The sequence below is a fragment of the Pteropus alecto genome, unplaced genomic scaffold (assembly GCF_000325575.1).
Source record: "Pteropus alecto unplaced genomic scaffold, ASM32557v1 scaffold73, whole genome shotgun sequence".
Classification (NCBI taxonomy): Eukaryota; Metazoa; Chordata; class Mammalia; order Chiroptera; family Pteropodidae; genus Pteropus; species Pteropus alecto.
The window spans coordinates 4,652,733-4,676,652 of NW_006436284.1; the positions used below are offsets into that span (position 1 = coordinate 4,652,733).

The 23,920-nt window shown below is 39.1% G+C and overlaps 1 protein-coding gene across 3 annotated transcripts in view; it reads right to left on the bottom strand.

The window, feature by feature from the left end:
* ARL15 (ADP ribosylation factor like GTPase 15) overlaps positions 1-23,920 on the bottom strand; it is a 379,382-nt gene that overhangs the window by 236,234 nt on the left and 119,228 nt on the right. For all 3 annotated transcript variants that reach the window (XM_015589826.2, XM_025047216.1, XM_025047217.1), the window contains exon 2: positions 6,008-6,152. In XM_015589826.2, the coding sequence (XP_015445312.1) occupies positions 6,008-6,152 (145 nt within the window). The remainder of the gene's footprint in view (positions 1-6,007; positions 6,153-23,920) is intronic.

The window sequence follows — 23,920 nt, forward strand, 5'->3', positions numbered from 1 at the left end:
GCCAATCTATGCAGAATTCCTTGTTGCTCATGGGAAATCAGTCTTTGGTTCTACTCAGACCTTCAACTGATTGAATGAGACCCAACCACATTACATAGAGAGCAATCGGCTTTACTCAAAATCCACTGATTTAAATATTAATTGCATCCAAAAACACTCACAGAAACATCCAGAATAACGTTTGACCACATATTTGAGCTAGTAATAGTCCAACCAAGTTGACACATAAAATTAACCATCACATTCTTTTTCACCAGTTTTGAGCAATTTTATTATGATGTGCCTTGGTGTAGTTCTCTTCACGTCTCTTGTATCTGGGGTTCAGTGAGGTCTTGGGTCCAAGTTCATAGTTTTCTTCAAGTTTGAAAATGTTTCAACCATTATGTCTTCAATTTTTTTTTCTGTCCCTTTCTCTACCTTTCACCTTCATAGACTCTAGTTACCCTTATGATAGATGAATTAAAGTTGTCCCACAGTTCACTGATGTTCTTTGCATTTTCTCTTCTGTCTCTTTCTGTCTTGACTTTGGATAGCCTTCAAGGTTATTAATATTTTCTTCTTCACTGTCCAATCTGCCACTAATCCTATCTGACACACATTTCATTTCAGATATTGTATCCTCTACCAGAAAATTGATATGTTTTTTTCTTTAATACTTTCCATAGCTCTATTTAACTTTATAAACAGATAGAATTCAGGCAGTTTTAAGGTCTTTCTTTGCTCATTCTAATATCTGTGTCAGTTCCAACTGATTGATTATTCTCCTCATTATGAATCATGTTTTCCTGCTTCTTTGCATGCCTGGTAATTTTTGATTCAATGTCAGACATTGTGAACTTTACCTTGTTAAGTGCTGGAAAATTTTGTTTTCTGTAAACCTTACATAGCTTTGTTCAGGGAAGCATTAAAGTTGCTATGAAACTAAGAGGTTAATCTTAATATGATTTATTAGGTGGGTCCAGAGCAGTGATTAGCTTAGGGCTAATTCCTGAGGCAACACTTCCCTGAATATTCTACCCAGTACCTCGTGAAATATTACTTTTTTTCCAGTCCAGCTAGTGGAAACAGGCAGAATTCTCAGCCCTGTGTGAACACCAGACACTTTTTCCCTCTAGCCCTTTCAGATGGAGTTTCTCACTAGCTTTGAGTAGTTCCCTCATGTGCATGCTAGATACTCAAGGAAGACCCTCTGCAGATCTCTAGGGTTCTCTCTGGACAACTTTCTCCTCTTCTGTACTGTCCTATGAACTCTAGCTTTCGTGGTCTCTCCACTCTCAGCTTCATCTTGTCAATGCAAGGAGTCCACTGAACCCCGCCTCAGTCTCCACTGGAACTGTGCCACAGCCTGGGAACTAACTCTCTTGGGGCAGTAAGTTGGGGTAATTGTTGGGCTTATCTCATTTGTTTCTTATCTCTCAAGAATCACTAACCCTTATTGCCTGATATTCTCTTTCTTGAAAACTGTTTCATGTGTTTCATCTAGGGTTTTTTTTTTTTTTCCTGGTTATTTCAGGTGGGAGGGCATACTAGTTCTAGTTATTCTCTCTCGACCAACACCAGAATCAGAAGTCCTCACTCATTCTTGCACTCGCTTGAGCATCTTCAGCATTTCCTCCTCTCCTGACCATCACCTTACACCTCTGTTGGCTAGCATGCAGACATGGCACCCATCCTCATGAAAACAAGTTCCGTTAACATTGCTTTCTGTCTCTGTCTACCTTCTTGAAAGAGTAATCAATGTGCAATCTTAACCAAGGGGCAGAGGAGTGAAAAGGACAGTCTATATTCCCTACTCCCTCTGCTTGCTCACCACCCCTTCATGCCTCTGGTTACTTTCTATTCTAACTTTCTACTGAAACTGTTTTACCTTCGGTCATTAATGACCATATTGTCACCATATCCAATGGCCCTGTCTCAGATTTTAGACTTATGTTTATATTGTTGAACTTTGGTTCTTTTGACCTCTGGTTCACATTTGACTGATATAATATCATATGGAACTGCCTGGTTTAGACTCTTTTTCTAATGCAGGTGTTAGAGTGTAAGCTCCAAAGGGCAAGGATATTTGTCTATTTTGTTCAGTGATACATCCTCACTGCCTAAATCAGTGGCAACCACATAACAGATATTTAATAAATGCAGAAAGAAAGAATGAAATACATCGGTGATTAGCACTCTTCTTCCCTCTCTCTCCCTATCATCCCTCAACCATCTCATCTAAATCCACAATTCAGTTATCTCTCAAATCTAGATCTCTAACTACAGACTCTCTCTAGTCAGCTTGTTGTTTGGCATTTTGATCATTGTTGAAAGGCCTCAAAATCACCATGTCTAAAACTAAACTCATTATCTTTTATCTTAAAACTGCCTGTCATATTTTCTCTACTTTTTTATATTTCACTCAATCACCAGGCTAGACACTTGAGTCATATTCAATTATTTTCTCTTTCTTTCCCCTCTATTACTAATATGACTATGACTCTTCTAGGATCAATCATATCTCTTCTAACTCTCCATCCCCACAATAATTGCACCTGCTGGATCACCTCTCCATGTTACAGGTCTCTCTCAACAGCTCCTCCAGTCTCTAGCCTCAGGTCACCACACATCTACATCTCTGCATCCTGGGCCTCAACTCAGTAAGCCCACTAACTGGTTCTCTCAATGTACTCTATGATTTCTATGCTTACTCTCCTTATTCCTCTCTGCTTAGATACTATGTGTCATATGAGGCCCTATTCAAATGAGGCCTTCTTTCATTCCCCAGTTGAGAAATGACCACTCCCTCCTTTAACTTTTATATATGTATACCATGAAGTATATCACATTGTGTCTTAGCACCTTGCACATATTAAACATTCAATAAATGTTTAATATTACGTTTATCATTAGAATATTTATATTCCTAACCCAGGTGAGAATTTGATGGCAGAGACCTCCAAATAGGCCTCCAAAAAGGCACTGTGCCTGGTTCAGAATAATGACAACTCATAGAAGCTTGATGTCCAAAATGTTAGCCAACTTAATATCTAATTCATCAGAAAATCAACTACCACACAATGTTATGATTGGTTCCAGGAAAAGAAATACATATTGTTAAAACATTTAATAAAAGCAAATATAAAACATACTCTATTGCAATGTACAATAATTATAAAAATTAATTATTTACAGATTTTTTTACACTTTAATCCCAAACCGTGCTTCTAGTAATGCTTCTTGTTTATATCTCTGGTAAGTTAAGAAGTCACTTTGTATTACTCTTACACATTTTGGGGGAAGTTATTGTGCTTTAAAACAATTATTAAGCTACTAAAGTTTGTATAATTACATAACACATTTCTCAAGAGATACAAATGAATTTACAAAAAAACAGCAAATACAAACTCCCATCAGAAATCCTAAGCCTCAGGCACCACTAAACCTCATTTGAAGACATGAACTGGCATCTGACTTCTGTCACTAGCTGCCTGACAACAGTCATGTCTCACTACCTTTGAGCCTCAGGTAATTTGAAGATAAAATACGTTAAAAGAATGAGGCTTACAAAAGTATAAATACTTTATGTAAAAACATTGATTTAATTTACCGTTGTCTGCTTATTTACGCAACAAACATCTGTAACTATGCCCAAATCTTGTACCAGGCTCCAAATGCACAAAGCCAAATAATATACTCTAATCTGCCCTTGGGAGTGACACCCCAGGATGGCTAGACACACATGTCAACAGCAGTGCTGCAGGTACTAAATTGTAGAAATAGAGACAAGGTATAGGGGAGTGCTCGGTTCTCTGTCTGGGGGCAAAGGAAGGTAGTAATTGGGAATGATGTCATGTAAAGAGCTATGCTTGAACTCTCTCATCCTCTGTGTGGTCTCACCAGTCATCACAAATCCTTCACTATTTTCCTCACCCTTTAATCTAGCTATGTCTCTGTTTCTTTACGGGTCCATAGTTTCTTCTTTACAAATCTAAAATCTGAACAGCTCTCAAAAATCTGTACTTTTTTCTTAACTTATTTGGTGGCAAAACCTGACCTGAACTGATGTAAGGTTCTTGGTCATCAATATTTTCCCTATTTATTAGGAAATCCTAGTTAATAATCCCATCACCCACTCATCACCTAAGATAGGACTTGGGTCATCCTTGGCTTCTTTCTCTCTCTCACCCTCCAAACCCAACTGGCTAAGAAGCACCGTCAATTCTAGCCCTCAGAGAAGTACCCTACCTATTCCCTCCTCCCTTCCCTTTCTCCCTCTCATCGCTGCCTTCGTCAATGGCTAACAGTGCATCCCACAATTCAGACTCCACATCACAGCTAGTGTGATCCTTCTCAAATGGATATTTTATCACAGTTTCCTTGCTTAAAATACCCTGACATCTCTGCACTATATATGGGAAAAGCGCAAACTCCTGAGCATGGTGTAAAAGGATTGCCAAGGTTCAGTCACTGCCTATTTCTGGTGATTTGACTCCTGGCATTCTACTAACCATGCTTTGCAGCCACACAGAACTGTGCTTCCCAGTTAGTGCCAATCTATTCCAGGACCCTCGGCTTTCATACAAGCTTTCCCTCTGTCCCAACATCCTCCTTCTTTTTCCATCCTAACTCTTATTCTTGCATGTCTGCCAGGCCTATTATTTTTTTAAAATAAATTTACTTATTTAAATTAGTTTCGAGTATACAGTACATTGGTTAGACATCTATAATGTTCATAAAACAATCCCCCCAATTGTTCCCTCCCTGCTCTGGCCCTCCACTTAGCCATCATATTAATGCTAACTGCATTCCCTCTTTCATGCTCCCCGTGCCCAACTATCAACTACTAATTCGTACTTTAACCCTTCACCCCATTCTCCTAGCCTGCCAATCCCCCTCCCCTCTGTCTGACACCAAATTGTTCACTATATTTGTGAATCTGTTTTTGATTAGTTTGTTCTTTTTGTTCCTTAGATACCACACATAAGTGAAATCATATGGTATCTATCTTTCTCTGTCTGACTTATTTCACTCAGCATAATAATCTCTAGGTCCATCCATGTCATCGCAAATGGTAGGATTTCATTTTTTTAATGGCTGAGTAATATTCCATTATATATATGAACCATAATTTCTTTATCCAATCGTCTGTTGATGGGCATTTAGGTTGCTTCCATATCGTGGCTACTGTAAATTGTGTTGCCATGAATATTGAAGTACATAGGCTTATTTATCAAGATCCGACACAGAAAATTTCACTGTGCATCCTTCCCTTCCCCCACTCCAAGAAACTGATCACTCTTCCTCCTTTGTATATTTCTGGACATGAACTTAATGTCTATGGGGCCAGTAGATTGAGCCTCCTGGAATACTGCTTATTGCTTATTCTCCGTTCTTAACACTAGACCCAGGACATAGTAGGTGCTCAAAAAAAGATGGCTGAAGGAACAATCATTCCAACTTTCCCAGACAATGTCTCACCCCTTGTCAGCTCCTCCTATTACAGTCCTGTCCTTCATCTCCTACAGCTGTTCTTCCATTATGTTCTCTATACACTTCTTTCCTGCTTCATTGTCAAAAGACAAAGAGGAAGCACTTGGAAAGTGTCGAAAGCTCTAGTAGCACCAATGACTCTTTGGGCCAGATAATTTTTAGTGGTTGGTGGCTGTCCTGTGCCTTGTAAGATATTTAGCAGCATCCCTGCTCTCTGCCCAACAGAAGTCAATAACAGCCTTCCCCAGCTGTGACAACCAAAATATCTCCAGACATTGCCAAGGGTCCCCCTGGGGAACAAAATCTCCCCTGTTTGAGGACCACTGCCTAGACTGACTTTTCTTGGTCATTTCAGGGAATAACATGGTTAACCTGACCAATGGTCTCTGCACCATCTCTGGATGAAATAGACTAACAGAAGCACTTAGCCACAAATGGAGGGAATGGAGGGGTGAGCATTACACAAAGAGCAAAAGGAAAGAGACCATCTTGAGGGTGAGAAAGAGCAGGGGACAGGGCTCTGTGAGTTACCCACCTGTGGTCGACACGACGTTGTCGGGGCTTTCGCTGCAGAGCTTTGACAACAGACTGGTCTTGCCGGAGCCCGTGAGGCCTATGCAAACCAGGTCATATTCTGGTCGTGCAGGTGGTGGTCCCTTGCAGCAGAGTGCTCTAAAACACTGCCAAGAGAGGGGGAAATGTGGCTCTTTTAAATAAGACCATGGACCCAAAGCTTAGCAACACTTTAAATAATTAAATATTACCAAGTGATTAAATAACCTATTACTTATTAGGAGGAAATGTAACTTTAGAGTGAAGAAACTGGAGGATGGCACCTTAACCAAGTGATCAAAGTTAATATTCCCAAGAATGACACAGATACGCACTTCATGGCCCCATTCCGCTGTGACAGGTGCACTGCGAGGGGCACAACATCATTATTATGCAGCTTTCCTGCCCAAAATGCACAACTTGGATCTACGCATAAGGAAATCTACAAAACCACTGTGGGCAACATTCTGCAAGACAACTGGCCTGTCCTCTTCTAAAATGTCAGTGTCTCAAAAGTCAAATAAAGGCTGAAGAACTGTTCCTGGCTCAAGATGACTAAAGAGACAGGATAACAAAGTGCAATGCTTCCTGGATTGGATCCTGGATCAAGCTGGAAAAGAATGCCACAAACGACATTATTGGGACAATAGGCGAGAGCAGAATAGAGATTGCATATTAGATAACAGTATCGAATAAGGGTAAATTTCCTAAATTTAACCACTGCACTATGGCTATATAAAGAAAATCGCTGTTCTGGGAAAAAACATACACACACACATACATAAATATTTAGAGGTGAAGGATCTTGACACGTCCAACTAACTGGTTAAGAAAAATTCGAAATCTCTCCATTACCATCTCTCCATCTCTATATGGCAGGAGTGTGATAAAGCAAACACAGTAAAATATTAGTGACTGGTAAAGCTGAATAAATGATCTATGTGAAAATTCCTTGTACTTAAGGTCTTACTAATTCCGATATTATTTAAAAAGAAAAAAAAAAGCTCTTAAAAATCATTAAGTAGAAATCCCTCTATAGAGCACCGCCATCTTGACCTTTGTTAAATTCCATTTCAGGTCAGTTGACCTCAGGGTACTATGAACTGTGAGTCTGTGCACTGCACAAACCTGTTTTCTCCACAAGAGTTAAAGACAAGGATGTGAGAAAGAATGGAAATCATTCATGTAGTTTTTGATCTTTCTACTTATTTGACACCCATTTATTCAGCTCATGGAGGGTGAAGCATCTAGGCCCCGAATGATTCTAGAGTGAAAGAGAGAGGGAAGCAGGGCGGCAGGCAGACCTACTGACTTCTGGGTCATCTGGAGAGCATGAGAGAAGAGACCTATAAAAAGCCTGTGCTAATTCTTCTTATTCAGATAAAATCTGAGTCCTAATTGGCTATCATACTCTCATAAATCAGGCTTATTTCACTCCCTCACTTTTCATATCTACTTAGTCAACAAGTCTGGTCCGTACAACCTCTGAAGTAACTCTAGAATCTGTCCAATTGTCTCCAGCCCAGGCCACCTTCACCTGAGCAACAATATTCTTCCACTATTCTTGGCCTCTCTTTTCTCCGTGTGGCAGCCACTGTGATTGTTTATGAAACTGAGATCTTATCATATCTGCCAAATCCCCTTCAGGGACTTCCCACTACTCTTAGGTCCAAACCCTTATCATGGTCTATGGGGCGCGCCATGATCTGCTCCACCAACCCACACCCCTCCAGCCTCGTCTCCCATCCCTCTCCCCCTCCCCTACACCCCTCACCTCCAGACACGCTGACCCTCTCGTACCTCAAGGCACTCAACACGTGCTTCCCTCTTCCCCCAGCTTAGTGAACTCATCGGCTTTCAGGTCTCAGCTTAAGCATCCCCTTCTCAGGGCCCCTGCTCTGATCCTAAGAGCACGTTAGCAATTCGTGTCAAGCTCTCACAGCACATTTATGAATTTATCACGCAGACTATAACAGTTTCTTATTCATCCTCAGACTGTGGGAACCACATCTGTCCGTCTTCATCCCAGCATCCCCAGTGCTGAGCAGAGAACATGGCATAGAATGTATCCTCAATAAATAACTGAAAATAAATGACATTAAAGTTTTACCTAAGAAAAGAAAAAAGAAAATGTAAAGACTAGTAAAAAGCTTGATCTCTGCTCTCCCTGGGTGCCTCCAACAGTTCAATAGTGTTAAAATAAGAGAAACCTTGATTTTTTCATTTCGCTTCAATGCCAGAAGTTAGCCCAGTTCTCAAAAGAGTGGTTTTGATGTACACGAGCTCTTTTATTGCTACAATAGAGCTTCTTTTTGTCTTAGATTCACTTTTCCTCGGCTTTTGAGAGGTTCTGACTACTTCTGGCAAACAACTCAGTGATCATGAAATCGATATTCTTCACAAATTTTATTAAACTCTAGTCATATTCCCTCTCAGTCTTTTCGAACCCGAGGAGTCCTAATTATTTGTCTGTCTTCATATAGCCACTCCTGCCACCACTTCTTAGTTGCTCTTCTTTGGCCTTACTCAAGTTCCATTACGCCTTCTCCTACAAGACTGACGACTACAACTATAAACAGCATTCTAGATAAAACACATCACATCCTGGATTTGTATGAGGCCTGGCTGATACCTATTTTTTACAAACATTTTCTTATTCATGAAAAAGACCTGATAAGAGTTAGCTGTATGTTGTGCTTGCATGCATGTATGTATGATGTATGCATTCCCTCAAAGAGGACCACTCAAAGAGGAAGGCAGCAGAGTCATAGATGCAGAGGAGGCAGGAGAGATGCCATGTAAGTAGAGTCAGAAGTTTAGTGTGTGAAAAGGCTTCATCCGCCATTGATGGCATTGAGAGGAGAAAGGGTTTCACAAGCCACAGGATGCAGGTGGCATCTAGAAATAAGAATAACCCTTGGCCAACAGCCCACAAAAAAATCGGGGACCTCAGTCCCACAATCGATTGGCATTGAATTCTGCAAAGGACATAAAGGAGCTTGGAAATAGATTGTCCCTAGAGTTTCCCGAAGGAACAGAGACCTGCTGACACATTTAATCGTGAGACTTGGAACTGAGAAACCTCTCAAACTCTCTAGATTTTGAACCAACAGATTTCTGAAATAATAAATTTGTGATATTTTCCGCTGTTAAATGCATGGTGATCTTTTATGACAACAGCAGAAAACTAAAACGGTATCCCATTCAACTCTCATGCCTCTTATATGTCCAATTAGGACAACAAACAGGAGAGGAGCAGACAAATTCAACTTCACAGTCAAGAATCACTAAGTATCCGAAGACAGAAAATATGATGAACGTGAGATAAGAAATTGAACAGGTTAAATTATTTGAGAAGTCATCTGACAATATATATTTTAAAATCTTAAAATAATGACAATATTTAACAGTTATTTTCTTTTTGGGAAATAATTTTAGAAAGAAAAAAATGCATATAGAAATTTTTATAACATGCTACTTACTTTGGAAAGCCCTGCCAGGTTCAGCTATGGCAGACAACACCACTAGTCACGCAGTAGTTTCTCTTACTAGGTTGCTTTGATCTTTGTTGAGGCGGTGGGGTGGGGGGTTTGGGGGGAGACCCTATTCCTGCTCTGGTCGTCCCTATTCTTGCTCAGCTCTTCTGCCAGAATTCCCCTAGACTAACTCCTGGAGGGAGACTGGCCCAAATATCCTAGCACAAACTATCATAAATTTTTAAATACAAAATGAAATGGCAGGTGACTGATTACTACATTGCCCTGTTTAAATTATTCACATACAAATACTACTCAATATTTTGCCCAAAAGTTCCAGAATTTCATCTTCATGTTCTTTTTTAAATCCAGAGTGTAAAAAATTGGCAGCCATCAATATCTACATCACCTGTTATTTTATTCTAGGCCATCGAAGTTACTTCTGACATAAAAGGCAATTTAGCAATGACATTCTGTTCCAATCTCTTTTCTCCCTTATCTATGTTCTGTCCAGTGCTGTCTTCTCCACCCCCTGGCTCCAGTCATGTGGCCATTAAAGGTAACTGACAACGACATCTCCCCTCTCCCCGCAATCTCTTGAATTGCGGGCTCTGTGTTTCCAACTGTTCTGGAAGATTCAAACTAAATCTGAATTTAAAAGCCTCCCTCCAAAAACCACAGAATATGGAAATAAGGTATTTGGGAACATTAAAAGCATAAAGGTTATATTGACAATTATTAAAAGTCAGAATCTTTGGTATAAATCACAGAATCTTTGAATATTTATTTGAAATAAATAAATCCTATGGTTACACAGGAACAGTGCCAGATTTTGAGCCAATAAAATAAGACTTTTAAGAATACGCTATTTCAAATGGGGGAATAATGTTCCTGTTTCTTAAGTCAGTTTCTAAAAACTGTATGGAGTTTTCACTTGTTTTTCAGTTTAAAACTTAATGAAGCTTTGGATCTCATAGTCAATTTACTGAAAACTACTCATTTTGGCCTCTAGACTATACTGTACCAAAGTTCATTGTGTCTGTCTCCTTTCCGAAGACAGAAAATATGATGAACGTGAGATAAGAAATTGAACAGGTTAAATTATTTGAGAAGTCATCTGACAATATATATTTTAAAATCTTAAAATAATGACAATATTTAACAGTTATTTTCTTTTTGGGAAATAATTTTAGAAAGAAAAAAATGCATATAGAAATTTTTATAACATGCTACTTACTTTGGAAAGCCCTGCCAGGTTCAGCTATGGCAGACAACACCACTAGTCACGCAGTAGTTTCTCTTACTAGGTTGCTTTGATCTTTGTTGAGGCGGTGGGGTGGGGGGTTTGGGGGGAGACCCTATTCCTGCTCTGGTCGTCCCTATTCTTGCTCAGCTCTTCTGCCAGAATTCCCCTAGACTAACTCCTGGAGGGAGACTGGCCCAAATATCCTAGCACAAACTATCATAAATTTTTAAATACAAAATGAAATGGCAGGTGACTGATTACTACATTGCCCTGTTTAAATTATTCACATACAAATACTACTCAATATTTTGCCCAAAAGTTCCAGAATTTCATCTTCATGTTCTTTTTTAAATCCAGAGTGTAAAAAATTGGCAGCCATCAATATCTACATCACCTGTTATTTTATTCTAGGCCATCGAAGTTACTTCTGACATAAAAGGCAATTTAGCAATGACATTCTGTTCCAATCTCTTTTCTCCCTTATCTATGTTCTGTCCAGTGCTGTCTTCTCCACCCCCTGGCTCCAGTCATGTGGCCATTAAAGGTAACTGACAACGACATCTCCCCTCTCCCCGCAATCTCTTGAATTGCGGGCTCTGTGTTTCCAACTGTTCTGGAAGATTCAAACTAAATCTGAATTTAAAAGCCTCCCTCCAAAAACCACAGAATATGGAAATAAGGTATTTGGGAACATTAAAAGCATAAAGGTTATATTGACAATTATTAAAAGTCAGAATCTTTGGTATAAATCACAGAATCTTTGAATATTTATTTGAAATAAATAAATCCTATGGTTACACAGGAACAGTGCCAGATTTTGAGCCAATAAAATAAGACTTTTAAGAATACGCTATTTCAAATGGGGGAATAATGTTCCTGTTTCTTAAGTCAGTTTCTAAAAACTGTATGGAGTTTTCACTTGTTTTTCAGTTTAAAACTTAATGAAGCTTTGGATCTCATAGTCAATTTACTGAAAACTACTCATTTTGGCCTCTAGACTATACTGTACCAAAGTTCATTGTGTCTGTCTCCTAAAGCAGCTCTTGCATTGTTAAGAGTAAGCCCCTTTCACTGCTGTACAATGCTGAACACAATGCCGTCGGCAGTCCTGACAGCAAGTGGCAAACTCAGGCTTCATTCCCAGGCCAGACACTAAGGCATTGTATAACTCTGTTCAGGCCCTATAAACCTAGCCATGCTTCAGTCTCCCCATGATTAACCAATAACGTTTTAACACTATCCGCTACTTCCTTTCTTCAGGAGGATATTGTGAGGTATCAGTTCACAGCATTATGCTACAAGAAAGGCACCATACGGGTAAATGTTCATCATGAGGCTCATTTTCTTAAGGTATCTTAGGTGACAGTTAGCTTCCTTGGGCAAGGGCCTGGCAGCCCACCATGTGGCCCAGACTGTGGCCTTTCCCTCCCACCAATCAACAGCAGTCTCCACATGCTCCAACCCATCCTATTCCAACCCAAGACACTAAATACACACAACCCTTGGCACTGACTTGCAGTAGAGAATAGAGAACAGGGTGAACCTGCATTGTAACTAGTATACCTGGGGAGTGGGAGCAGGGCAGCAACCAAGGTCATGGTCTCTGCTGCCTAGACTGCTTCAGCTCACAGGCCTTTTCATATAGGGTTCGTTATGACTTGTTCTTCTCAAAAGAACACAGTGTATCTCTCCTATTATGTCAAGATGCAGGATGTCTCCCCCAGCATGCATCTACAAGCTTCTATGAATGTTGTATGTGAGGAAATGCTGTGCCAAGGTCTTAAGTGAGGGCAAGGACTGGAATCACCAGTAATAACTCTGTGTCCTAGACTCTGGACAAATCATACAATCATATAACCTTTAGTTGAAAGGTGGATTAGCTGAAAAGCAAAAGCAAGAACCTTAGGGATATGTGTTTAAAGGAGAGTGAACGCATGTATTAGGGCGAAAAGATAAGCAAAAGATTAAATTGCAAGGGTAAAATGAAGACTCGCATTTCAGTCTGGTGGCCTAGAACCAAGGTAAGATTGTGTTAAAATGTCTCCATTTCTGTTGGGGACAGTGCCAGGAGTTCGGTAGGTCTGACAGAGCAATGTACCCAGTAGGTACTCAGCGAAGAACTGCACAACAAATCGACGCTGCAAAGCACTAATTAAGCACTTAAGTGTGTACCTCAATTTCCTCTGCATCTCTACCTTAATAAGACGAGCTATCCTCCAAGTCACTCACCAGTCCCTCAAAGAGACTGAACACTTCAGGTTTGTGGGCCGCTCTGTTCCTACGCACTCAGGAGAAAGGTCTTTCCCTCTCTTTTCTGCTTCACAAATTCCTACTCGAAGTTCTGCTCAGGTGGCACCTCCTCTGGGAAGCCTTCTCCAGTTCCCTCGGAGAGAGCTCATCTTTTCTTCCACCACTCGGTGTTTTGCACACACTTCTAGTACTGCAGTTAATGCTATGCCACCTGTATTTTTATATATATATAACTGTAAAAATTACTAGCTGATGGAATTATACACACTGATCCCAAAACTTTTTCATCCTTGATCCTGACATTGGTTTTACATTTACTGAGCGTGGCCAGGCAGCAAAGCAGGAAGCAGAGTTGTCATACAGCTTCACCGTTCTGGACAGTCTTGATCAAAATCCTCCTGCTCTGGCACTACCCCCTGCATTGCCAGACACATGTCCCCGCCATCTCATGCCGCTAGATCCCTAGCCTTTGGGGACGTGCCATTTGTTTCGATTGATGCTCTGTTTTTCATCATGAATACACGACTTTATTCTGAGCATAATTTCAATTTGATTGAAGTTCTGTATAGCTGCTGGAAAATTTTCTTCAGGAGGCTTTGGGGCTTCTGTGCAGCCATGCGGTCACTGCCCAAGCCCCACACTCTCCCTTCCTCATTTAAACATAGGTCACACCACACAAAAACCAGAGGTTTGCTGTGGCAGACAACCAGGTCGTTGTGTGGAGGCCTAGGTGGAGCCTGGCTCAGCACCCCATAAATACTTGTCAGTAATGAAAAGCAAGAGAAAATTCACCCATACTTGCGGTAAGTTTGATTTCAAAACCAAGAACAGATACCTGTACGTTCTGACCTTCACCAATTCTCACACTGAAAAAAAGTTTTTGAAAGGAAGTCAATTTCTGCGAGTGTTTTCTAATATTAAATATGGTCAACGAATAAAATATTAAGTCTGCAAATATCTAAAATTACACAATTAAAATATTTTCGAATCTATAATAGCCAAATATGTATCTGTCTTTTGAAAATACAACCAAAATGTGTAACAGGACTTGTAAGAACCACTCAAACTCTGGAAAAGGCATGAGGAAGGATGGGTGTCCTAATAACTTAAAAATAAAACCAAAGGTAGCTAATATGAGTAAGCACCACCACAAGTGATTTGTGTGTCTTAATTCACTTACTACTTTGAACAACCCAATGAGGAAAGTACTTTATTGATTTGAAGATAGGGAAACCGAGGCCCAAAGAAGTTAAATAACTTGCCTAAATGGATCCAGGATTTGAACACTGGCAGTCTGGCTCCAGAGCGGTCTTCTGAGCCATGGGGATGCTAAGCATCTATGTAACATCTAGGGTGTGTCGTGTGGAGGAGACACTGGATGCAGTCTGCATAAGGGCAGCATACAGATATGAAAATACACCAGAGAGCTAGGAAGTGACAAAGCTGGGGCTCCAATCACTTGGAGGGCTGTTGGCCCCCAGAGCTGTTATTCACGTCCTCTCGGCCTTGGCACAGCCACGCCTGGAGCCAGGGATCACAGTACCAGAAGCCGGGGTTTCTGTTGTTTTGAGGGAGTGTGAGTGCACTAAGTCTGCCTGTGTAACTGAACAGACGCCTGGCAGAGGAAAGGGAAGATCCAAGCCCTGGTACTGTTTCCTTAGTTGCACCGTCAGGTTTACGGCTAAAATTCTTTTCATTGCAGGAAGATGGCCCTCATCTTTCTCCCAGTAGAGTTAGAGGACATGGGTTCCTGAATTAGAGAGTAAGGAAGGAAGAGAATGCACTGGCTGGGAGAGAACATAAGAGGATCCGGAAGTGCTGTTGGTTTCTTTTTCCCACTGTTGGCTTCTTTCATTTAACCCCCGCCTCTTTTTATTTTTTTGTCCTCTGGATAGGACAAAGCTTCTCTATTAAGGGAAACTCATGCTGGCTGCAGAGATTTCTGATTCTAAGCATGGTAGTAAGGGGGGAAAAAAAATCTCTAAAGGAGCAGTCCTCAAATTTTCCCCCTTAAAATATGTATATTTAAACTATACCTCAATAAACAAATAAAAAAGCAAGTTTTAAACACAAAATGAAATGTGTTGGAAGAAGAGTATGAAAGAAAATACATGAATAAACTGGGTTGCGTAGAAATATATACGAAGAAGAAGATCTATAATGAACACACAATCTCTTGGCTAATCCTTCCTTTCCACTTGCAAGAAGAAAAGCGAGTTTCAAACATACCCTAATGTCTTGGACTAAACGGTGGGTCTTGCAAACAAGTAAAAGGAACAAAGTTCAAAATAATACCAACAGCAACAGAAATAATAAGCGGGACGATGGAGTGCTGTAAAAAGCCCTTGGTCACCAGGAAGACCCCAGCAGAAACTTCCCCACCTTACAAGTTCAATCCACTTTTTGAGGTGAAAAATCCTGTGGCCCTTTAAGACCCTAGTGGGAAAAACAATAAATTGTTTTTACAGAGGATGGGTCAAACCTTTCGGCCATGTGGGCTGCTCCGTGCTCACAGAAGAAGCCTTTGGCTCGGAATTGTCCCAAGGCTGAGGCTTCTGGCCAATACATCACACTGCCTCAGGACACTAAGTCTGTCTTTGCCTTACCCTTTGTATTTCTCAATCCACATTCCTTTTTGGGGTGAAATACTCCATTATTTCTGCTTTGTTCTGGGCTGTCTCCTGTCTCTGTCCCTATTAACTCGTGGCAACAAAAGAAACAAACAGAAGCAGGGGATTTCATGCTTAGCCGCTATAGACATTGGCCTCCCGGCTTTGCAGAGGGGCAGACATCTGAGACTTTGAATGGAAGAGAGTGCCGCTGTGCTGAACCAGACTAGGGGCCCACGTGGCTCCCAGTCTGTGCATCAGTCACCCTTGATCAGTGGCATTCATGAGTCCTGGTACACATATTTCCAGATGAACCAAAAGTGAGGTTTTAAAACTTAGGGCGTGTATCTGATAATTAGATTTAAAGAGACTCTAATCCAAGATTCTCACATATTCCTTGCTATACAAATCCCAGGACTTGTCGTATTGGAAACAGATCAAGGAAGTGAGATTTTCTTTTTAACTAAGAAACTCAAAAAGGAGGCTAAGTAAAACATAAATCTTTCTTATTTTTAAGATGCAATTCTTCTCTTATAATGGCTAGATGGAATATCTAATTTTTAATATCAATTTTTGTAATAACAGAATTATCCAATAAAACCAGCGGTAAATTCCCCAAGCATGACTGTCTGTAATGAGAACCAAGCTTTACATGCATATTCATACACATTACACAAATCAGGGCTTCACCTGGTCAGTTTCAGACCATGTACTATTTTGTCCCTAATGAGCAAAGAAATACAAATTTAGCTGGAAACAAAAGAGAGATTAATACATTTTTTATTAAACCTCTTTTATGGTCACTATCTGAACGGAACATTTCTAAGCAGAAAGTAGGGCATAAAAATACATAAACACTTTTAATATTCCTCAACAAGGACATTTTTCTATATTTTGTACACTTAAGAGTCAGATAATGAAAATATTTAAAAAGAGCTAGGGTTCTCAAGTTAACTTTAAAGAGGGTTTAAGTATCATCTAAAAATGCCCAGGAAAGATCCCAAGAAAGCGGATTCTCTCTGCTCTTGGTGCTTTGGGAACTGGAGATGGGGAGCCCTATAACAGACAAGAGGAAAACAAAAAACTCACACTAAAATTGTTTCTCTTGCAGTTCCTAACAGTAGAAATCTTATCCCATATTGTTGGAAACAACAGAGTGTTCTCTCATTTAACAATCTGTAGGCTCCAAAAACATGGCGCTCAGTCCCACATAGTCTATCAGTCACCGATTCCTGTAAATCCATCCAACTTGGTCTCTACTAACTGCCTGTTCCTCTCCAGGCCTGGGGACTTCATCCAGAGCATCACCCACCGTCTCCTGGATAACACACTGTCTAGTCTCCTATCTGGTGTCCGTACCTCAGGTCTCACTCAACTCTGATTTAGTGTACAAAATGCTAACAATGACCTTTCTAAAGCACATCGAGTCATTCTGCTGATTTAAGATCTTTCCATGGTCACCCAGAACTGTCAGGATAAAATCCGAACTCTAAGCAGGTAGGCTCTTTATGATGTTTCTGGACTCCAATGGTTGTTACAGGGATTACATGAGATAATATTGGTAATGTTTGACATATAAAAGTTAACAGATAGTAGTTATTATTATTTTTCCCATGACAATCATACGGACCTATGTGCAATTCCTGATCCAGTCTTTTTCATGCTTCATGTCATCAAAGGGACCAACCCTCTGTCTCTACATCACTCTCCACCATCTCCCTCTGGCTGGCTCCTAGCCATTCTCCAAAATTCAGCCCAATGACCATTTCTTCCAGGAAGACTTCTGTGACCCTTTGATTTAGACGACCATCTTCAAACTCCCTTAGCACCTTTTCTATTCCACTGTCATAACACGCATCACTCTGTTGAGTAAAGTTGACTTACAGTGCACCTTCGCCCCCTGGACTTGGAGCACTTGAACGCAGGCACCACTTCTTTCAGCTTTGGAACCTGGGTGTCTGATACAACATTCCTCATGTGGTAGGATGAGCTGCCCAGTGACTAAGCTCATGGCTTTGATTAAGGGCATGGTCAAACAAGCCTGAAATCCAGTCCTATTGCTTTCTGGAGCAGTTACTTACCTAGAAAATAAGAATCATCTCACAGGAGTGTTGGGAATAGTAAATGAGATACTGTATACCAAATGCTCAGAATAGTGCTCAGTAATCAATAGATATTATCATCATGATCGTTATTAGATTTTTCTCTTAAATTGGTGTTTTCCTAAAGAAAACTGATTTTTGTGACCACCAACGAGGATTCTTCTCACAGTGGATAATAAAAGATAATTCAGGGTTTGGAGTTATTTTATTGTCCATTAAGTCAAAGATCTGATATGATACACCAAATACCAATGGTGGCTAATGACATGCAGATAGTTCCTATGTTTTGCTATAATAAGAACTATTAAAAGGGATAATATGATGTACAGTGAGACCATCATTGGACTTTTCTCTTCCTGAGATGAGAAACAGCTTGTAAACATTATTGGTCTAAAAAGTTAAATCGATTCTTTTTTATTCTGAATCCCCTGCTATGTCTATACAGACCTAGACAAAAGCATAATGGAGGTGGGGAGATGTCTGTAATCCCTGTGCATCCTCAAATCATGTTGCTTTAACTGCTGACAGAGACAAATGTTTACTATGGTCTAGCACTGAAGAGCCAATACAGTGAACTAGATGCTATCTCACCTCACACATCAACACACGTGTCAGACAGATTCTGATTGCAAAGTCTGTTATTGGTGATGAGAGAGGCAGAGAGGGCACAGCTGGATATTTCAGATCCACAGCTGAGGTGGCAGCAGTGGTAGTTCAAGCCATCTTCTCACTTTAAAAGCTGAAATTAATCTGAAAGTTATTTAAAGGCGTGTTTTATTAAAGAGGCACTTTCCAACTACTGTCAAACTTCACAAGCAAAGGCTGAATGCACAGCTTAGGGCAGCTCTGCTTGGGGTTACTTATGAGATATCAATTGATTTCTCTCAATACCCATCACTAATCAAAAATAAAATATCAACAAAAATAATCTCTTCCCTCAAAAGATTAAAAGTAGCATGTGGATTTCATTTATATTACAAATGCTTTTACTATTGGCTTTATTTTATTCCCTGGAATACAGGCAAAAATGTCTTAAATGTTGTTCCTATAAATACTATATAGATAGTACAGGGATCATATAATAGGGTGGTGATGATATTAGAGGGATGCCATGGGCCTGACATATTTAACTGGGATCTTACTAGAATGAAGTCTGAACATCATCATATTTTTTTTTTTGTCAAATAAGGTACACAACTCTCTGTCAAAGAAGTTCTCAAACCAAACAGGAAAATATGATACCTGAACGTCGAAGGGTTTTTTTCAAAGGGTGTCCTCATTTTTCTTTTGTACGAGACAGGGTTCTGTTTGTAAACATCAGTCAACTGATTTATTGGAAGAATATTGATAATTCACAGAATGGATGAGAAAACAAAAGAACTGCAAGAACCAAGTCAGCTCACAGTACCACTACAACGACCACAAGGTTTAGGAGTTGCCACTTACACTCCTTAGCATCCTGCACCAGCCTCTGCTGCAACATGAGAATGACCTCCAACGGCTCCAGCCCAGGGCCACTGACTGCAGAGCTGAAGCGGCCACCACTCGCACCTTGTTTCATGCTGGTGCCCTGACTACCTCCTACTTAAGCAATAAAAAGAGAGCCCTGATTCCAGGCTCTCATGGGATTTGCCTACAAATAGAATACAGTGGCCCTTGGTATCCGTGGGTTCTGAATTCATAGATTCAACCAATTGCGGCTCAAAAATATTTTTTTAAAAAATGTTGCTGTTGCCGACGTGTACTATGTAGTTAGGCCTATGTGTACTAAACATGTACAGACTTTTTTCTTATCATTTTTCCCTAAACAATACAGTATAACAACTATTTACATGGTATTTACATTGTATTAGGTATAAGTAATCGAGAACTGATTTAAAGTACACAGGAGAATGTGCATAGGTTATACGCAAATACTATGCCATTTTATATAAGGGATTTGAGCATTTGTAGATTTGGTGTCTGCAGGGGACCTGGAACCCATCCCCTGCAGATACCAGAGAATGACTATATTCATTTGCAGGGCAGCCAAAAACAGTATCAACTATATGCTTTGTCCTTTGATCCAAAAGACAGCAGATTTTCTCTATTATTACAATTTAAAGATATAAAAGAGAACAATATTTGTTAATCTTCCAATTCCATGGATTTATTCTGACAGAAGATGCCAGAGTCTAGAGAATGACCAAGAGTCAGGTGAAACGAGGCAAGGGCAGGATGAGAGCAAGTAGAAAATTTGGCCTGGATTGTCCTGAGCAAACATGTTTTGCCCTCTCAGTGTCCCACTTGTGTGCTATTATTTAATATTCACTCTCCTATACTACTACATGGTTCCTGTTCTTTTCAAACTACAGATAAATGATTACAGGCAAGAAGATGGGAGCTGCCCATGTGTGCATAGAAGGCTCTACCATCAGAGAGCTCTTATGTCCACACTTGCATATTCTTGCTTTCCTTTCAACTGTAATACCCTGTAGAAGGAAAATGGGACTTGGAGGGGTGTGTGTGGTACCTAGTTTTTGTTAATTAAAAACAAAAACTCAATCATGTAGTTCACGTAACTTTTTCACTAGAAACACAAATACAAACTCCCTAAGGATGTGTGACTGGGCATTCATTCTTTTTTTTAATAAGACCACTCTGGTTTTCAACATGTTTGTTTAAGTAACTAACTATAATTCTTCAAGTCTCCCTTTTTTAATTTGAAAATAACCAAAATTGCAAAGCAACTGTTAAAACAACAACAAAAACTACTCATCTGGAACATGCAAAAACAAAAAAAAAACGAAACAGAAAACAAAAAGAGAAATTATATTTATGGTTAGCAAACAATAAAAATTTTTTAAAAAACTATGGTCTTTGGCTGACAAATTCAGCTTTCCCAAATAATAAAATCGGAAGGTTTGCAATAAACATTAAAAATCAGTAGAAAGAACAAGGTTAAAAGGGAAATGATTAGATAAGACATGAATTTTTTAAACAGGACATTATATTTCACTTTTTTGCTGAATCTGTGGAAATCATTCCTTGTACAGGATGCTATAAATGACTCTACCTGAACAGACTCTGTAGCTCCCCATGGCTCTCCATAAGAAAGGACATACTGATGACTCTGTATTTAGTGTTAGAATTAATTTTGCAATTGTAATAATAATGGATACAAAGGTCCTAAAAAAAATTGTTCACAAATTAGAGACAATGTCGGCAGAGATAAAATATTCATCATCAAGAGTATATAAAATGTCCTTTGAGAGGACCGCTCACCTGGGAACCAAAGAGAATAAGACATCATGAGAAAAATGCAAGTATTCTCTGCCAAGAAAAAAAATCTGAAACAAAGAATTTTGGTCTTAATGAAGTCTGCATATATTAAAATACGAACTAATTGTCACATAATATGGGGGCGGTAGAGAATAAAAGATTGCGCTAAGATTTTTTTTTAACAAGTAAGACTTTCAAAGCTACTATACAATACAAGCTTTTCAATCCTATTTTTTCATAACACAACTTCTCACAATTTGCACATTTCTCACTGCCTTCAAAGAAATTTGATATGGAATCTTAAACCATGAGATTTTTGAAATGAGATATTACACAATGTTAAATCACATTTACTTTAATGTTTTACTCAATTTATTTAAAAAAAACACACCCACTTCTCCCACACCATAACCCTCCACCTCCTGCAACCACCAATCTGTTCTCTGTATCTGAGCTTGGGTATTTTTTTTAAGATTCTGCATATAAGAGAGATCAAATGGTATTTGTCTTTTTCTATCTGATTTATTCCATTCAGCATAATCCCCTTGAGGTTCATCCACGTTCTTAAAAAGCAAGATTTTCTTGGTTTTATGCTAAGTAATATTCCATTGTATATATACTACATTTTCCTTATCATTCATCCACTAATTAGACATTTAGGTCATTTTCCATATCTTGGCTTTTATAAATATGATACGAGTATGGAGGTTTATATCTTTTTCAATTAGTTTTCAATTTCTTAGAATACCTACAAGTGGAATTGCTAGATCATATTATAGCTCTATTTTTAATTTTTTGAGGAAGCTCTATACTGCTTCCCACAGTGGCTGCACCAATTTACATTCTCATCAACAGTGCACAAGGGTTCTCTTCCTCCACATCCTCACCAACATTTGCTATTTCTTGTCTTTTTAATAGTAGCCATTCTAATAGGTGTGACGCAATACTGTGATTTTAATTTGCATTTCCCTGATGACTGATGATGTTGAGCATCTTTTCATGTACCTACTGGCCATCTGTATGTCTTCTTTGGAAAAAACGTCTATTTAGATCTGTTCATTTTTTGATCAGGCTTTTTATTGGTGGTGGTGGTGGTGGTGGTTTTTCCTACTAAATTGTATGAGTTCTTTCTAAATTTTGGATATTAGCCCCTTATCAGATATATGATTTGCAATTATTTTCCCCCACTCAGTAGGTTGCCTTTTCATTTTGTTGGTTTCCTTTGCTGTGCAGAAGCTTTTTACTTTGATGTAGTCCTACTTGTTCATTTTTGCTTTTGTTGCTTCTGCTTTTGGTGTCGGATTCAAAAAATCATTGCCAAGACCTATGTCAAGGAGCTTATGGCCTTCCTCCTCCCACCCCCCACCTCCCCACTCCCAGAAATTTTATGGTTTGGGGTCTTACATTCAAGCCTTTAATCCATTTTGAGTTAATTTTTGTGTATGGTGTAAGACAGTGGTCTAGTTTCATTCTTTTGTATTTTTCCTAACAACATTTACTGACTAGATTGTCATTTCCTCATTGTATATTCTTGGTTCCTTTGTCAAAAATTAATTGGCTGTATATGTGTGGATTTTTGGACTCTCTATTCTGTTCCATTGATCTATGTGTCTGTTTTATGCTAACATCCTACTGCTTGAATTACTATAGCTTTGTAATATAGTTTGAAATCATGGAGCGTGATTCCTCCAGCCTAGTTCTTTCTCAAGACTGCTTTGGCTATTCAGGGTCTTTTGTGGTTTCATACAAATTTTAGAACTGTTTGTTCTATTTCTATTTTAAAAAATGCCATTGGAATTTTGCTAAGGATTGCATTGAAATTGTATAATACTTTGGGTGGTATGGGCATTTGAACAATATTATTTATTTTAATCCACGAGGCACAGAATATCTTTCCATTTATGTGTGTCTTCTTTAATTTCTTTAATGTCTTGTAGTTTTCAATATATAGGCCTTTCACTTCTTTGGTTAAATTTATTCCTATTTTTAAATTCTTTTTGATGCAATTATAAATGGGACTATTTGCTTAATTTCTCTGATGGTTCATTATTAGTGTAAAGAAACACAACAGATTTTTGTGTATTGGTTTTGTGCCCTGACACTTTACTGAATTTATTGGCTCTGATGGCTTTTTTAAATAAAGGCTTTAGAGTTTTCGATATATGATATCATGTCATCTGCAAATAATGAGTTTTACTGCTTCCTTTCCAATTTGGATGCCTTTTCTTTTTCTTGCATAATTGCTCTGGCTGGGACTTCTAATACTATATTGAAAAAAAGTGGTGAGAACGGGCATTCTTGTCTTGTTCCTGATTTCAGAGGAAAATTGTTCAGCTTTTTATCACTGAGTATATTGGCTGTGAGTCTGTCATATATAGACTTTATTATGTTGTTCCCTCCATACCCACATTGAGAGTTTTTATACAAAATGGATGTTGGATTTTGTCAAAAGCTTTTTCTGCATCTACTGAGATGATCATACAATTTTCATCCTTCATTTTGTTAATGTGGTATCTTACACTGACTGATTTGTTGATGTTGAACTACCCTTGTATCCCCAGAATAAATCCCACTTGATCATACTGTATGATCCTTGTAATGTGTTGTTAATTAAGTTTGCTCCTGCTTTGTTGAGGATTCTTGCATCTATGTTCATCAGGGATACTGGCCTGTTATTTTCTTTCTTGGTGGCATCCTTGTCTGGTTTTGGCATCAGGGTAATGCTGGCCTCATAAAGTGTGTTTTAATGAGTTTCCCCCTTCCATATTTTGGAAGAGTTTGAAAAGGATTGGTATCAATTCTTTGAATGTTTGGTAGAATTCGCCAGTGAAGACATCTGGTCTTGGACTTTTGTTTGTTACAAAGTTTTTGATTACTGATTCAATTGCTCCTCATTAATAATCAATCTGTTCAGTTTCCTATTTTAGCATGATTCAGACTTGGTAAGTTTTA